Here is a 17,825-nt window from a genome sequence, read left to right as displayed (position 1 = left end):
ATTGTTATTTTATGAGAGAAGTTCATTGAAAAATACACACACATTATTTTATGTAGTGAAAACTATTAGAATTAATTTGAGGACAAATTGACAAAAGCAACAAATATTGCTCAGGTCACATGACCACATGTGATGCGCTACAATTTAGAGCCCAATTTTTCCTTCAAAACTAGTAAATGGTGCCGTTACAGTATTTACATGCATTACATTAAACGACCACAAGAGGGAGCTAAATGAATTATCACTTGAAGAGGAAAATCAGTGAGCATCACTTTAATGATATTAAAGAAAACATTTTGTGCCTTGATAACATTTCTGTGACATGCTCCCATTAAAGTTTGCTAGCTTAATGCTAACACACCATCGAAAACACCATAGAGAGGCTAATGAAACTAGTGCTGACATTTCTCCAACTTGAACACAAACGGTAGCAGCACATGCAGACAAACAATAGTTTACAGACATTTTTTTTTTTTAATCCTTAGTGAAAAATGACTAATTATACTGCAGCTTACTGATTCAGTTGGGAAAGTCTTTTTTTTATGCGTCTGCTGTAGGCTATTTCAAAGCACCACTGTTACTATTATCGGTAGGCCTATTATTGTTCTTGTAGGGGCTTAGTACATCGCCCAGAGGCACCTCAGTCATAGTTACGAATTTCAGTGCCTGCTTTGGTGTTTTATATTTTACGACTTTCGTCAATTCACCAGGCGTGATGAAAAACTTGCCCTGACTTTTGGTCATGTGCAAAGATTGGGGCCAGGGGGGTATTATGTCATATTGTCAGTGGGTGGGATATTGGGGAGGGGGGGGGGGGGGGTTAACTAATGTCACATCTATTCAGTTCTTCCCGACGGTCGCTCAACATGTTACAGAAGAAGCGGTGGGTGTGATGCGTTCAGGTGCCTTCTCCATTCATTCACTAGACGCCGCGTAGCAGAGCCGTCGTGCCGGATAGCAAGCATGACATCCAGCCTGCTGCCTTGTTAGGAAGAGGACTCGTCTCGGCGGGGGCGGCATGGGCTGCGCACCCAGCATCCACGTCTCGCAGAGCGGCGTCATCTACTGCCGCGACTCGGACGAGTCCAACTCGCCGCACCAGACCACCACCACCATCTCGCAGGGGGGCGTCGGCGGCGGCGGCGGCGGCCTCTTCATCAAGACCGACGCGGCCGACGCCATCCCGTCCGTCGTCGCCTACCAGAGCCGACACTCGAGCTTCAACTCCCGCCGAGAGCACCGGGACACGGTCGGAGGCGGCGCGCAAGTCCTCATCGAGGCCGAGACGCAGACCAGCGACGCCGGCGTCAAGGTAACCGCCAGGCGGCCGAGCACACGTGAGCAGGCCGCTGTGTTTGTTTATGAGCCGCGCAAAAGAGGACCACCACCAGCAACAGTATTTATGTGACGTCACCGGCGGAGTCGCATTGCTCATGAATGCACTTGCAGACTTGTAGACCCCCGCATACCCGCGGTTCGGCACCGGCGGTTCGCGAATTTCTTTTCAATTTTTAAATCTAATAAAAAAAAATAATAAAAAAAAACGTTTTCCACTGAAAATGCAATTTTCCCCATGCGTTGCCGTTTTGTGCATCGTCGGGAAGACTAGGTCGTTTTTGTAAGTCGTTAATGGCAGAGTTTGACTCATCTTCCCGACTGGACGTTGAATAGTTGGAATCCAGTTTAAGTTTATATTGACATCACGACCTGTGTCCATTAACATAAAAAAAAATATCTTCCTGAAATCATGTTCAATTGCTAATTCAGGATGATAAAAAAAACAAAAACAAATTGTTTAGTGGCTACCCTTTTCATTTGTAATTTATTCACTGCCATTGACGGCTATAGACGTCAAAAATTCATTTTAACAATTTCTACTAGTTTATTTTTTCTGCTTTTGTTAACAAGAGTATGAAAACCTAGAAAAAAATATTGCACATTTAGAACAGATATAAAATTTGATCGTGAGTTAACTAGAGAAGTCATGTGAAAAAACTTCTTTTTTTAAAGAAAAAAATTATATATATATTTTTTTAATCAAAATTATTTATTAAATTTTTAAGGGAAAGATTATTAACAATTAGTTGCGTCAGGCGATTAAATTTTTTATCATAATTAATCGCACGATTAATCACAAATTTTATCTGCTCTAAATGTACAATTTTTTTTCTAGGTTTTCATACTCTTGTTAACAAAAGTGGGAAAATAATGTTAAACTAGTAGAAATAGTTTAAATGAAATTTTGACGTTTATAGCCATCAATGGCAGTGAATGAGTTAATGTGTGTAAGGAGTGGGAATGACATTTATTTTATTAAATGGCCTTAAATAGGCTGTCAGAATCGGCACATTATAAAGTTTTGATCAAAATGTTGATTCATGATTCAGTGCATATACAGTACTGTATTTCTCCTAATACAGAGTGGCACCACAAGGGGGTGCAAAATCTGCATCCAAATGCCAACAATTAACAAGTCACGCCAATTGCGCAATACAAAACTATTTCACCTGCTATAGCAATTTATTTTTCTTACGTGGGGTCAGAAATGGCGCCCTGCGGAGCCGTACATATTGCACTTGCTGCTGACTGTAAGAGTTAGCGCTATGCTACTAATGAAAGTTCATTGGGACAAAAGTCAGCTATGTGAACCGATAAAACCCAGAAATAAACCAAGATGCAAAAAGTAGCAGCAGATGAACACAAGCTCGTTTTGATAGCTGCATGTAGCACTGTGTCACGAGTGTGTGTGTGTGTGTGTGTGTGTGTGTGTGTGCGGTTGGGGGTATCAACTGTTTCTTCAGAAGAGGGATCAATGATACCATTGATTATTTGAGACCAGCACTTGGAGCCTCCCCCCTGCAGGACAATCTTCCATGGTGTTGATCATGCTCCCCCCGTGTGTATGTGTGTGTGTGTGTGTGTGTGTTTATTGTGCGCATGTAGTTTGTTTACCCCTCTGGTCAGTGTGCGAGTCACATGAAGGCGCTGATGCCGACACTCACGCCCGAAGGTCAGTAAAATGGAGATGAGAGTCGTCGCAAGTTTGTTAACAATGTGCGTTTTGTGGGTTAGGGTTAGCAAGCGACTAAATTGAACCCGAACGCTAACGTATTTCCAGTTGTGACTTGCTCTATGTGTGTGTGTGTGTGTGTGTATCCCTAAACCTAACTCTATAACCTCTTAAGCCTCCGCACTAACTCGAAACCTAACCCTAAACCCATAAATTCCTTAAACCCTTTAACCCGAACCCTAAGTGAAGATGACGGTCATAGCTAAAAATTGTACTCAAGTAAACTTATTATTATTATACATTAGTTTTCAGTGAACCATTATCTTTTACTGTAGATACTCTAGGAAATGTAAAAAAAAAAAAAAAAAAAAAAAAAAGGTTCATTTTGCGTCTAAAGATGAACTCATTCACTGCCATTGACGGCTATAGAAGTCTGTTGTTTTTTTTTTCTCTGGATGTAAAAAAAAGAAATAAGACGCATATTAATTATTATTATTAACATTCTGAATGGTACGACTTGTGATCCATTCATTCGTCAGTCATTTATTTGAAAGCGGGACGTCTGGTATTGACAATTCCGACCTTACGGCACATCCCGGTTCCGCCCTCAAAGCGTTTGAGGGAAATGTAAACAACAAAGATGGCTGATTCTGATCAATTGTTTGTTGTTCTAGTAGGGCTGTGCAATGAACCGAAATGCAATACAAATGACCACGCCTTCATTTCCTGTCGTTCATGATTGGACAAACTGATTAATCCAGATGTGTCTGGCCATTGTCGCCGTGGTTACTGAGGTCAGGCACACCTGGATTAATCAATTTGTCCAATCATGAAAGACAGGAAATGAAGGAGTGGTGCTAAGTTCAGGAAGTAGTGGGGGAGCCAATTATTACACTCTACAAATACAAAATCTGAATAATTGTAAAAAAAAATAAATAAATAAATAAAAAAGATTATTAAGACTAATTTTTAGTTGTTTGATTTGTTTACATTTATACATTCTATTTTTTTTTTAAATAACAAAATTAATAAATTTAGTTTCGTCCAAAAGGAACTTGCATAATTATAGTGTTTCAAAGAATTTTATTTGTCTTAATAATTTTTACATTTTCACATTTTCTTGAAAAAAAAAAGAAGAGGAAACTCCGCTCTACAAGGTTTGAATCAGTTGAGTAGACCTACCAAAAAAGTATTTTGAACCTACGCCCGAAAAAACAAATTATAGTCTGCCATTTTGTCTTAAGTGGCCATTGTATGGCCATCTTGAACGCGTCGTCTTCTTGAAATAAACAGTGTCACGCAGAAAGTCAACAGAAAGTTGGATGTGCGTCGTGCCGTGACTTAAGCGAGGTTTGCGCAGAACCTCTTCAAAGCTAAGTGCACATGAAAGTGAAGTGCATACAAAGTCCATCGACGACAAGCTACCTCCCGACTTCCCTGGAAAAGGATTCAACATTCTCCGGGTTGAAGTAGTTCATCTTGTTATACTTTTTTTTTTTTTTTCTTCTGGAGAGCTCAGTATTGTTCATTCGGTAATTTTACCGATTTGACATGTCATCATCATTGCTCTTTTTTTCTTTTCTTTTTTTTATATATTTTTTTTCTTTTCTTTTTTTTATTTTGTATGTGGGTGAGTATGTGTATGTGCGTGCGTGAGTGTGTGTGTATTCATTAGTTCACCTAAAACCTATTAAAAAATCCCATACCGTTCACCTAAACCGAACACTTCCAGCCAGAGTCGTGAGGCCGCCAGGAGACCCGAGGAAGGACCAAAGAAAAGAAGATTTTTGTTCTCTGACTTTTTTTCTTCTTCACACTATACAAGTTAAAAAACAAAGGCAAATATTTTGTGCCAGGAAGATTTTTTTAATTTTTATTTATTTTTATTTAATTTAATTTATTTTATTTTTTTTATGGAGAGCTCAGTATTGTTCATTCGGTAATTTTACTGATTTGACATGCCATCATCATTGCTCTCTCTCTTTTTTTTTAATGTAATTTTTATTTTTTTATTTTGTGCGTGTATGTGCGTGTGTGTGAGAGTGTGTGTGTATTCATTAGTTCACCTAAAACCTATTAAAAAATCCCATACCGTTCACCTAAACCGAACACTTCCAGCCAGAGTCGTGAGGCCGCCAGGAGACCCGAGGAAGGACCAAAGAAAAGAAGATTTTTGTTCTCTGACTTTTTTTCTTCTTCACACTATACAAGTTAAAAAACAAAGGCAAATATTTTGTGCCCGGAAGATTTTTTTAATTTTTATTTATTTTTATTTAATTTAATTATTTTTTTTTATTTTTTATGGAGAGCTCAGTATTATTCATTCGGTAATTTTACCGATTTGACATGTCATCATCATTGCTCTCTCTTTTTTTTTTTTTTTTTAATATCATTTTTATTTTTTATTTTGTGCGTGTGTGTGAGAGTGTGTGTGTATTCATTAGTTCACCTAAAACCTATTAAAAAATCCCATACCATTCACCTAAACCGAACACTTCCAGCCAGAGTCGTGAGGCCGCCAGGAGACCCGAGGAAGGACCAAAGAAAGGAAAGTGAAATCCAGCACCACATCTTGTTACACGTGACGGTCGCCATAGTGACACTGATGTCATCTGAGGAATCCATTGAGAGCTTAGCTAAAAATGGCTAATCGGTCTATGTGCCTCACAAAAAGTATTCAACCCTTAAAATACGTCATCAACCGAATGCTAAGTTAGCTTAAGACATCTTAGCTTGCATTTGGGTTCACGTGTAACGCTGAGCGGCTGACTTTGACGCACTGGGAAAGTTGGAACAGCAATTTGTGTTTCACAGCCATTACAGATGCATTGCCAATGGCATTCATCCATCACTGGAAGTTCTATGACGCACACTTGGGGCCCTGCGATACGGCACGTTACACTGATACCCTGTGACGGAAATATACCGTTGCTAATGTTTTGTCTCTTGGCAGGTTTCCTCTACAGAACAATGTGTGGGGCCCATGAGAGTGAGCCAGGAGCCCATTCAGGTCAGATTGCAATTTTACTACACGTGCTTACATTAAAACGTATTCACTGGCAGCCATTTTAGAGTATTTCACTAAATGATTATTTATAACACCAAATCTACCAAATGGAAGAATAGACCAGGAAAAAGTTTGATTCTACCTTTTTCCGTTCTTTTATAATCCGTAGTTTTTCCCAGTGGACTTATAAATGGTGCCAATATATTATATCAGATCTAAAATGGGGCATTGATGTCATCTACTGGTGGTTGTGCATCAAGTCGTATACGATTACGGCTATTTTCTTCAAAATATTTTAAAAAATTCTTGAGCCAAATACCTACTTTTATCCCCCCCCCCCCAAAAAAAATTTCTTATTATAAAAAGTATGCAAATTTTCTCAGAGACCTTATTTTTTCCTAAAATTCTGCAAAATTTTACTTTTAATCTTGAAAATATTTATAATTATCTCCCAAATATATAACTTTATACTTGTAAGATTATAACCTGTGGCAAAAAAATTAAAAAAATAAGAAATTGTTTTAAATTTAAAAAAAAATCTCTAATCTTTGTTTTTGTCTGGAATATATACAACATTTTTATTGTAATATATATATATATTTTGAAAATGTACCACTTTTCCTTTTTAGAGATAAAAAAAAAAATCTTACCAAAAGTAGCATTTTTTTTCGCTCTTGAAATATCCGGCTTCTTTTCTAGAAAATATCCAACTTCATTTTCATATCAACAATTTCTGACTTTTTCTCTTGAAAATAGATCGTTTTTTTTCTTTAACTTTCAACTTTCTTTCTAAAAATTATTAACCAGTTTTTTTTTTTAATACAACTTTGTTCTCGTAGGATTTGATTTCTTGAAAATATATTTCATAAAATATTCTCAATTTTTTTTTTCTGCACACCAATTTTACTCTTAAATATGAGAGCTTATTGTCGTACAAATATGATTAGGACCTCTTTACCTCGTCACCATACCATTTTATATTATTCATAACATTATGACTGTTTTCTCTCTTTTTTGGGACTTTTTTTTTCTCTCTAAACTAACTGCACAACAATTATTCATCAGTGTCTCATGCTGGCATCTTGTTCCCACCTCCAACTCCGCAGGTCTTGCTGGTGTTCGCCAAGGAGGACGGCCAGAGCGACGCCTTGTGGTGGGCGTGTGACCGCGCCGGCTTCAGGTGCAACATCGCCCGAACGCCCGAGTCTGCGCTCGAGTGTTTCCTGGACAAGCATCACGAGATCGTTGTCATCGACGGGCGCCACTCGCGCTATTTTGAGCCCGAGGTCGTGTGCCGGTGAGGGACGTGATCATTAATCATCAATATAATAATAATAATTGTATTAATTTAATTCATTATTTTGACCATTTCCAGAGCTCCTTCAAAAATGTACTTGTTCTTGAGATTTTGCGATCACATTTTGAACATCAGATATAAAAGGTTTAATTTCAAAGAGCACATTCTGTGTCCTCAGCTCCTCATAAGCATGTCTGACATTGTTTGCTCTGGTCTTGATGCATCTATTGTTATTGTTTTGCAGGATGATCCGTGCCACGAAGCCCTCAGAGAACACTGTTATCCTCGCCGTTGTGCCACAAAAGTAAGTCAATGCAGTGGTGCCCTGAGATATGAGTTGAATTTGAAAAAAATCTCAAATCATCATTGTCTATTGAAATGAATGGAAAAGCTCTTAATCCGTTCCAGTCCCCCCTCCCCCATGTGCATTTTAAAAAGCATATAACACCAAGGCTAAGGCAAAGTTAATGAGAACGAAATAACTAAACCTACAATTGAAAAAAACATTTCCGTTGAGAAAATAAAATACATTCAAAAATGCCTTTAAAAAATTAAAGGAAATTAACTGAAACAATATCTTTGGTTTATAAAACTAAATGAGATTAACTAAAATTATAACAAAAATGTTCTTCGTTTTTGTCTTTGTCATACATGAGTTTTCGGGTTTTGTCTTGCTATATGTCCATACAGAAAAAGGAAAAAGTCAAATGCTTGAGAATTGTAGTTGTAGTGACTTAAATATACAATAATTAGTGACCTTTTTTTTGTTTGTTTTTTACATCTTGCACTCGACAAACACTCCATGTATAAAAAAAATTAAACTAATACTAAATCTAAACTAAAGTAAAAAAAAAAAAAAAGAAGTAAAAAACTGACAAACTTTCTCTAAAAATAACTACAATCAACTGAATTTCAAAAACAAAAGTAAAAACAAAATAAAAACCAACTATATTTAAAAAAAAAAAATCCTAAACTATTAGAGAATGACATTCATTCAAGAATGAATGGCCTGAAAAGACACAAGAAATCTGTCATGTGGCTTTGAATGGACTGTTTTAGGACTATGTTGGCCGCCAAAAAAGCATGACCTCAACTCCCCAATGCACTTTTACTTAGGACGTGAAATTTGGTAAACATGTCTCAAGGAGCCTGAAAATACACAGAAAGTCTTCCATTTTGGTTTGAAGTGGCCATTTTAGTGTCATTTTGGTCCATTCCCAGAGGTTCTTTAAAAGCAAATTTGTTCGAAAGAATTTTATGGTCTCATCAAAGCTTCTGAGTTTTTCTCATCTGATGTCACCCACGTTCACCGACTTGTTAGTATTGGCAATAAACAAGAACGAGTTCAATGGACTGTCCATGTTTCTTTTGCATGTCATTTTTTGTAGGCCATCCGACCAGGACGAACCCTCCGTTTTTCCTCTTCTGTGCGCTGGATTCAGCCGAGTATGTACTTTCCTCATATATATTTTTTTAAATCAAAGTATATCCACAAATTAAACAATTATCTCTTTGTGCCTTTGCAGAGCTTTGCGGAGAACACCAGCGTGTCGGCGTGCTATAATGAACTGGTTCAACTTGAGCACGGGGAAGTGCGATGCCACTTCAAACTCAGGTACATCACACGGAGTGACGCACGGTTTAAGTTCACTGTATCTATATGTGTTTATAATATTATTATGTGGTTCAAATCGGTAAAATGTCAAATCGGTAAAATTACCGAATGAACAATACTGAGCTCTCCAGAAAAAAAAAAAAAGTAATAATAATATTATGTGGTTCCTAACTGTGCCACTCTCTTGTTCTGTCAGGGCTTGTAACTCGGCCTTCACGGCTCTGGAGAAGTGCCAGGAAGCCGTGGAGATCACCAGTGAAGATCACGTCATACAAGTAGGACGGGAAAAAAAAAACATAGGCAATAATGGCATATAGCGAAATACTGATCCGTCACGGATCCGCCACGGATGTGTTTTCGACCGTCCTTTTCGCAGTACGTGAACCCCGCCTTCGAGCGTATGATGGGCTACCACAAGGGCGAACTGATCGGCAAGGAGATGACCGAGCTCCCGAAGAGCGACAGAAACAGAGCCGACCTCTTGGACGCCATCAACAATTGCATTGAAAAAGGAAAGGTGAGCTCATCCGACACCCCCCGGTGCGGAGTTTGGCCGGGACTACACTGCGCTTTATCGCTCGCAGGAATGGCAGGGGATTTACTACGCCACAAAGAAGTCGGGTGACAGTGTGCCGCAACACGTGAATATAACGCCCGTCGTCGGCCAAGGAGGGTGAGTCCAGGCAACGAACGGCGCCGGAGAACGTTTCCGGCAAAGGTGACAACTTTCTTCTTGCTTTTTTTCCCGCCAGGAAGATCAGACACTTTGTAGCCATCAAGAGGCCGCACGTCGACAACAACAGTCAAGTGGGTGTTGCAAAAAATGACGTAATAAGCAGGAATTAAAGTCGTTAGTTGTGGTGTAGAGCTGTCAAAATTAATCGATTAATCAACAACTATTTTAATAATCAATCCCTCCTTTTTTTAAATCACTATAAGAATACAAAGTACGAAATAAACACCAATCATTGGTTAATAAACAGTAAACATGAGGGGAATGTTTTTTTTAATACACTTAAATATAAAATTTATCCAATTAGTCGATTAATCGATTGAATAATCAGTAGATTAATCAATTCTAAAAATAGTTGATAGTGACAGCACTATACTGGTGCTACAGGGACGCTAAATATGGTGACCAAATTGCTAAACTAGCTCCTCTAAAAGTGCTAAAAAAAATAAAATAAAATTATTACCCTAGTGTTAAGTATTATTGTGCCAGTTCCTAAACACTCAAGTCTTAAATGCTCAGCCTGTTTGCTAACCAAAACAACAGCAGATAACAAGGAAAACTCTGAAGTTACCTGCTACGTATGTTTTACATTAACGATTAGCATTCCAGTAGACTCATATGTTGTCTGCCCGAACTTGGCATAAATGTGCACGTACCGCTAACGTTGTTAAATATTGCGGGAAAAAAAAAAAGATACAAATTCCAGCCTGAGTTGTGTAGTAAATCCAGTGTGTCGCTTCGCTCAGCAAGACTCCCGTCCCAATTACGTCACGCTACGCTAAGATACGGCTAAGCGCCCGCGAGGGCTAGCGGCCAGGCCTCAGGTCTATTTATACGAATGAGAGGCTAGCGTTAGCGGGGGGTTTTTTTCTCCCCCTCCTCCATGTATCCAAAAGGTGAGCCTTTTCCATCGGCCTGCCAAATGGCGTCGACTCCTGCCCGTTGGGATTGGGAATCCTGAGCGGCTAATCCGATTGGTTCCGTCGCAATGGTGTTATTTTTGTGTTGTTAGCAAAACACTGATTAAAAGTAGCGATACAAGTTTAGTTTGTAAGATACCATCTGACAATTAGTCGGGCAACACAAGACCAAATGGTTCTTTTGAAGCTAACGGAGCGTTTGATAGCGTGCCGCGTTTCTCCACGCAGAATCGCGCCTTAGTCCTTTGAACACACAATTGGCCGTAAAACTGGATTTCCATTTCATTGTGTTCTTTAGCTGGCCGTGTTTTTGTAAGCACTCGGGACTTCAAGCATGTTCTGTTTAACTTTTCCCTCTCGCTTAAGTGTCGCCATCATCTTAAGTATTCCGGGGACTTTGCTTGAGATCGTTCGGGAGACGTGCAGCCCAAGATGCTCTTAAAATCTGGCAACGGTGTACGATACATCATCAATAGAAGTGTTTATATGCGCTTAATCCCATTTACTTTGTTTAAGCCAACTTTCTACTATAACTCATTTGGTTGTTTTGCAGTCGAGCGCATTGGAATTAGCCACGACAGTTGCATTGTATGCTGCTTTATTTGGAACATCCAGAAAGATTTCATAAAGGGTTTTCATGCATTACAATAGAAAAGTCATGACAGCAAGTCACATGCCGCGTGATTTTTACTCATAATTCATTGAACATTCAATGGCTCTTAATGTATCTTCAAATATTTATTTATTTTTTAATTTTCAATTGTCAGGTGCACAAGTATAACAAGGAGGATCGGTGCGGTGTTGAATACTCCCACTCAGGTAAAGTTACCAGCGTTTGTCTTTAGAACAAACTTTGTAGAATTAGCTGCTATTAGCGGGGCAATACTTAAGCATTTATGTTGTATTTCTGTTTGGGGCATGTTAGCATAGATGTGTTAGCAATTTCAATGTTGTTAGACTTGTTAAATTAAAGCTTTTTGCTTGTTAGCAATGTTAGCGAATTTTATGCTATGTTAGCGCATTTAACTATTAGCAGTGTTTTAGCCACTGTTATTGCTATTATTTTCACAATAGCAGTTAGCAGAGGATTAGCCTAATGCCAAGTCAAGGGATTATACCGATACATTTTGATTAACCTCCTCCTACCTTGTTATTCCAAGAGTGCCTTTCGCTACTCCACCGTAACAGGAGGAAAGACTCGATAGATACGAGATCACTCAGCTCCCGTAGTAGCGACGGTGAGGACATTTTATGATGATATACGGAATGCTGCATTCGAGGATGGTCGGAAGTCGGATATATCCGAGTTGTTTTTTTCCCAGTTCTGATCTGAAAGCATTTGAGGCGAAAGTAAACAAACCAAAATGGCGGATAGGTGATAAATAGTTTTTTATTTTGGTCCTCAAAACTCATTTTGACCTCCAGAAAACTTGGAATTGGAATTTCCAAATTCTCGTACACACTTCCTGGTTTGAACTCGGAAAAGTCCGACCGTCCTCGAATGCAGCATAATTCTTATTTTTATTATTACCTCTTACAATGTTAATAACTCTTCAAAACGCTTCCGCTAGCTGCCAGTTTACAGAACCGGAGACACTCATCCGTTGCCAGGATCCACTCCATGACCATCGAGGCTCCCATCACCAAGGTTGTTTTTTTTTTTTTTTTTTTTTTTAATAATCTCTTACATTTCAGGTGTTTTAGGAATCAGGTCCATTTCATGTCCATTTCATTCGAACAGGTGATCAACATCATCCACGCCGCCCAAGAAAACAGCCCACTGACGGTGGCCGAGGCTCTAGAGCGCGTCCTGGAGATCCTGAGGACCGCCGAGCTCTACTCGCCTCAGCTGGCATCCAAGGACGACGACCCGCATGCTAACGACCTGGTCGGCGGGCTGATGAACGTAAGAGACTCTAGAAATACTTGAGATGTGTATTTTGATTAGTGCCCGATGAACCTGTTTTTGTAAAATCATCCTCATGTTATATAAAATTATTATTATTTTTTTTTCCTTCCGCAGGATGGGCTGCGACGGCTATCTGGCAACGAGTATGTTTTCTCCAAAAGTAAGTGAGCTTCAAAAAGAAATTGTCACCGTTAAGATTTAACAACCTCAAATTGATTACCATTGTTTAAAAAGTAGAGTAACTTCCACATGAGAAAAAAAAAAAACACATTTGTATTTGTTTGCTACATCACATTATTTTCTGTCGAACCATCAAGTTGCATGCCTGGAATGGGGGTTTGATGAGGTCATGGTTTCTTCCAGACACGAGCCAAAGCCAGCTGGCGATTCCGGTCACACTGAGCGACATCCCTCAGTCCATCGCTGACATGCTTAACGATGAGGAATGCTGGGAGTTCAACATCCTCGACTTGGAAGCGGCCACGCATAAGAGGTTTATTTAAATCACTTATGTGCAATGACCTTGTCCGGCCTAAATAAATGTGTGCGTTAACAAAAGGTTAATTACGGTAAGAACTCGAAGCTAATGTAGCAAGGTTTGTTGTTAGCATTGCGATTTAACTTTACATGAACAATCTTTTGGTGCTCGCTAGGCAATGCTTACCGTGTTGTTGGTTGCTTGACTCAAAGGCCGCTGACTTACCTGGGCCTGAAGATCTTCACCAGTTTTGGGGTGGGCGACTTCCTGGACTGTACCGAGACGTCGCTGCGCTCCTGGCTGCAGCTGATGGAAGCTAGCTACCACTCGTCCAACTCCTACCATAACTCCACGCACGCCGCCGACGTGCTGCACGCCACTGCGTATTTCTTACGCAAGGAGAGAGTCAAGGTTAGTGGCATGTAGATCCATTTAAAAAAAAAAAATCAGGGATCAAGGAAGGAGCCTTGAGGCACTCCTCAGGCGTAAAATCAAAACGATAGCGTTATACCTTTTTTTTTCTCTTAAAATGACAACATAAAATATGACACCTTTTATCTCGAAACATTACCATATTTTCATAATTACAACTTGCTGACATGTTTATTCTCATCTCCCTAATACAATTTCTTTATCGTAATTTTAAAAGGTTTTCGCGCGACATGAGCTTACTCTCGTAACAATAAAACGTTTTCCTTGCATAATTGTGACGTTATTCTTGTGACATTAACATCTTCCTGACCTACTGTATTGTAGTGTATGGTGTATGGAAAACATGAGGGTACCGAGCAGGGAGCCCTGAGGGACACCCCCCGAGCGCAAAAATGCCAAGCGAGCATTCTGACCGATTCTGTCGCCACGCGTCTTTTCTGTGTTCTCCTCAGAACAATCTGGATCAGCTGGACGAGGTGGCGGCGTTGATTGCGGCCACCGTGCACGACGTGGACCACCCGGGCCGCACCAACTCCTTCTTGTGCAACGCCGGCAGCGAGCTGGCCGTCCTGTACAACGACACGGCGGTGCTGGAGAGCCACCACGCTGCCCTCGCCTTCCAGCTCACCGCGCGCGACGGCAAGAGTAACATCTTCAAGAACATTGAGCGGTACGATATGAAAGAACAAAGATTATCATAAAGTAGTATTGTTATGTGTAATTATTTAATTCATTAAAAATGGCACTGTATAATTTCCTATAGCTGATAATCAAATCCCATATTTGTTTCCCAACGTCGACAGGAACCAGTTCCGAACGTTGCGGCAGGCCATCATTGACATGGTGCTGGCCACGGAGATGACGCGACACTTTGAGCACGTCAACAAGTTTGTCAACAGCATTAACAAACCCCTGGCGGCCATCGAGGAGACCAACACATGTGTGAGTGTGAAACGTAACCTTTTTTTTTTTTTTTTTTTACGTGGTTGCCGTGCCAACTTTCACGTAACATTACGATGTTATTCTTCTCACATTATTATAAGGTTGTTTTTCTTTTGTTCATAACTTTACAAATTCTTCATACGTCACTACGTTTTTCTCTTCACATTATGACTTTATTCTCATAACATGAAGCTTTTTTGTAACATCAATGACAATTTTTTTGACTATTGTTTATTATTATTCTTTTTATTTGTAACATGTTAACTTTATTCTCGTGTCATTAGAGTACAACTTCTTCACTTAATTTCTTTGACGACTTTATTCTCATCACATTGCAAATTATTTTTCGTAACATGACATCTTTAAATAACATTAACATGTTACAGCAAAAGACAAGGGCAATAACATCCTTACAATTCGATTTTTTAAAAATCGGAAAATATGCTCTCTTAACATTATGACTTTTTTCTCAACGTTAGGCTATTAACAGTAACCTGACTTTTTTTGACGTTTTTTTTTCATCATGTGATATTACAACTTTTTCTCGTAAAATTCTCGTTACATTACAACTATTTTTACATTTTCACTTAAATATACAAGTTGTTTGGCTTTATTCTCAAGATATTGCTATTTCTCATAGCATGATTTTTTTTGTGTGTGTAACATGATAAATAATTTCACAGTTACACGTGATTCTTGTAACATTACAACATATCTCGTAACACATTTTTGCTAATAGAATTTCATTTTTTTTACCTAACTACGTTACAACTTGATTTTTTTCCCTGTAACACGATGACTTTATTGTCATAAGTTCTTTGCATCAAATTAAAATTATTTTTCCTTTATTTTCATAACTATTTTTGTAATTATGGCTGTTCTCGTAACATAACTTCTTTGCCGTAAAACTACTTGTTTTTCACGTGTTCACTTTTTTTTTTTTATGTTTATAAATAAATTGGCCTTGAGTTGCCATCATGAAGTGGAAAGTGTTTGCGTGTCGCGCGCAGAGCATGAACAACGACTGCGAGGGTCAAGCGAACGTCAAGAACTCTCCGGAGAACCGACTGCTGATCAAGCGAATGCTGATCAAGTGCGCCGACGTGGCCAACCCGTGCAGGCCGCTGGAGCTCTGCATCGAGTGGGCGGGGCGCATCTCCGAGGAGTACTTTGCTCAGGTGCGCGACGTGGACCGCCGCTCTCGTCGGCATCGCGCCGTCGTCACGGTGATCTTTTTCTTCTCTCCGCGCGTTCTCGCAGACGGATGAGGAGAAGAGGCAGGGCTTGCCCGTCGTGATGCCGGTTTTTGACCGCAACACCTGCAGCGTGCCCAAGTCGCAGCTCTCCTTCATCGACTACTTCATCACCGACATGTTTGACGCTTGGGATGGTAGGAATGATGGAATTATGGGGGAGTAATATTGTTGTGATAAAAATAAGAGAAAGGGGAAAAAAATACACCTTTATTCCCGAATGACAGTTTTCTTGTAAAATTTAACCCTGGAGAACCCAAGAATGAATTATACATTAAATGACTGCTATAAATTCACTGAACACCAAAATATGTTTTTTCAATGTTTTTTTCAATTTATTCCCTAATTTAGGATTAGGGCGAAATTTGACCCTTTGGGATTTAGAGGTATCATTTTCGAAAAATCAGAATAACAAAAACTGTCAGTAAACTATTTAGAATTTAAGAAAATAATCAATCAAATACACAGCTACATTGAACAATATAATTTTGTTTGTTTTATTTGTTGCATTTTAGCCATCTTGTCACCACCACTCTGGCTCATGTAAGTGCAATATTCATCCACTAGATGGCCCCATGCAGGGGTCAGAAGTGGCACTCTGGACTTTTGAAGTTAAATTTGTAAAAAAAAAAAGGTCTTTGTTATTTGAGTAGCAGAATTTATAGGGGCCAAATTTGACCCCGTGGGTTCTCCAGGGTTAAATGTATTCTCACAATTTCAAACTTCGTTCTCATGACGATGCACAATTGCAACCTTTTCCTCACACCGTTGCCCCTAACAGTTCAACTTATTCCTCATAAATTACAATTTATTTTCATAAAATTAAAAAAAAATTCCCCACTCATAACAACCCTACTTTATTTTACCGACAGACTTGCTTTATGCATTTCCATGCCGACCAATGCTTACGGGTTTTACGGTTGTCTCCTCAGCTTTCGCCAGCCTGCCGGGTCTCATGGAGCACCTAACGGAGAACTACAAGTACTGGAAGACTCTGGACGACATGAAGTGCAAGAGTCTGCGTCCTCCGCCGCCATCTTGACTATGAACACGGAAGAGGTCCTCAAGTCTGTTTGACAGATTTAAAAAAAAAAAAAAAAAAACTTTTTGTTACTTACACATCGCACGCAGGTGTGATGGAGACTGCTGAAACAACCAACACTGTGGGTTGTTCACAAAATTTTATATATTAAAAGTACTAGTGGTATCGGTACTGTGTATCAGTGAGTACTCAAAGAGTGAATACAGTACTCATACTGGTATCGGTCTGAAAAAAGGTGGTACAGATAGAACATCCCTTACTGCTGGCGTATGGCTTACTAGCGCCTTCTAGTGCATATAATAAGACACTATATGCTCCTTGGATAAAAAAAAGAAAAAGAAAAAGAGAGCAACTAGGTTGATGCCTTTTGACGTGTGGACAGTTGGGACACCGAGCGAGTGATTAATGGTTATGTTTACACAAACAGCTGATAAAGTGCCAAGTGAATTAAAAAAAAGCATAAGTGAAAAGCATGAGAAATGTAAGTTTTGGAAGTATAAGTGCTTGTGGCCATGGGAATGCTCGTGAAGGAAGATGGGAGAGTTAGTTTACATATTTGTTTTCAGAAAAAGTAACAAAATGGTTATGTAACTTGTTGCAGAGCTTTGTCACGTCTCAGCATTTGATAAGTGCTGCTGTTGAGGACAGGTAAGACAGCTCGAGCTGCAACATTTTATCTGGAAATCAAACTAAAACACGTGATTTTTTTATGTATTTGTTATTGTTATAAAAACATGACAAACGAAGCGTTTTTGTATGGCTCAATGACTAGCACGTGGCCAACTCAGCCAATGGAGAGCAAGCGAGCGCTAAAAGTCAGCCACCAGATTTGCGCATTTTGCTTTAAGAATATGTTATATTTTTACCAATAAATACATTTATTATAAAACATTTTTGGGATGAATTTATAGACGTCGTGACAAAATGAAGTGTATTTTTTTGTAAGCATTTTTACACACGAGAAATCAACCAGTGTCACGTGACCCCGCTCAGCCAATAGAGGACCCGCCAGCAGTCTCATCATGAGCCACAAGATGGCGCGCTTACAACAGCCATTCGCTTTACAACTTTAACTTTCCATTTGCAATAAATACAAAACATTCGAGACAAAGGTTGTCGCCACCGTAGCAAATACAGCAAAGGTGTTAACCGATGCCACGTGACACCAGTAAGCCAATAGAGAACGA

At 39.3% G+C, this 17,825-nt stretch overlaps 1 protein-coding gene across 1 annotated transcript; it reads left to right on the top strand.

The window, feature by feature from the left end:
• The first annotated feature begins 844 nt into the window (after positions 1-844).
• On the top strand, positions 845-17,469 carry pde8b (phosphodiesterase 8B). The gene is made up of 22 exons (XM_077542832.1): positions 845-1,312; positions 5,964-6,020; positions 7,124-7,314; positions 7,559-7,618; positions 8,703-8,760; positions 8,841-8,929; positions 9,126-9,204; positions 9,306-9,446; positions 9,514-9,602; positions 9,682-9,736; positions 11,350-11,401; positions 11,743-11,820; positions 12,154-12,230; positions 12,324-12,488; positions 12,606-12,651; positions 12,855-12,984; positions 13,182-13,380; positions 13,854-14,071; positions 14,205-14,343; positions 15,354-15,521; positions 15,604-15,733; positions 16,529-17,469. The coding sequence occupies exons 1-22, from the start codon at positions 1,019-1,021 to the stop codon at positions 16,636-16,638; spliced, it is 2,625 nt and encodes an 874-aa protein (XP_077398958.1). The 5' UTR covers positions 845-1,018; the 3' UTR covers positions 16,639-17,469.
• The last annotated feature ends 356 nt before the right edge of the window (positions 17,470-17,825 follow it).

The sequence above is a fragment of the Vanacampus margaritifer genome, chromosome 14 (assembly GCF_051991255.1).
Source record: "Vanacampus margaritifer isolate UIUO_Vmar chromosome 14, RoL_Vmar_1.0, whole genome shotgun sequence".
NCBI lineage: Eukaryota > Metazoa > Chordata > Actinopteri > Syngnathiformes > Syngnathidae > Vanacampus > Vanacampus margaritifer.
This window is presented reverse-complemented; position numbering and strand designations above follow the sequence as displayed.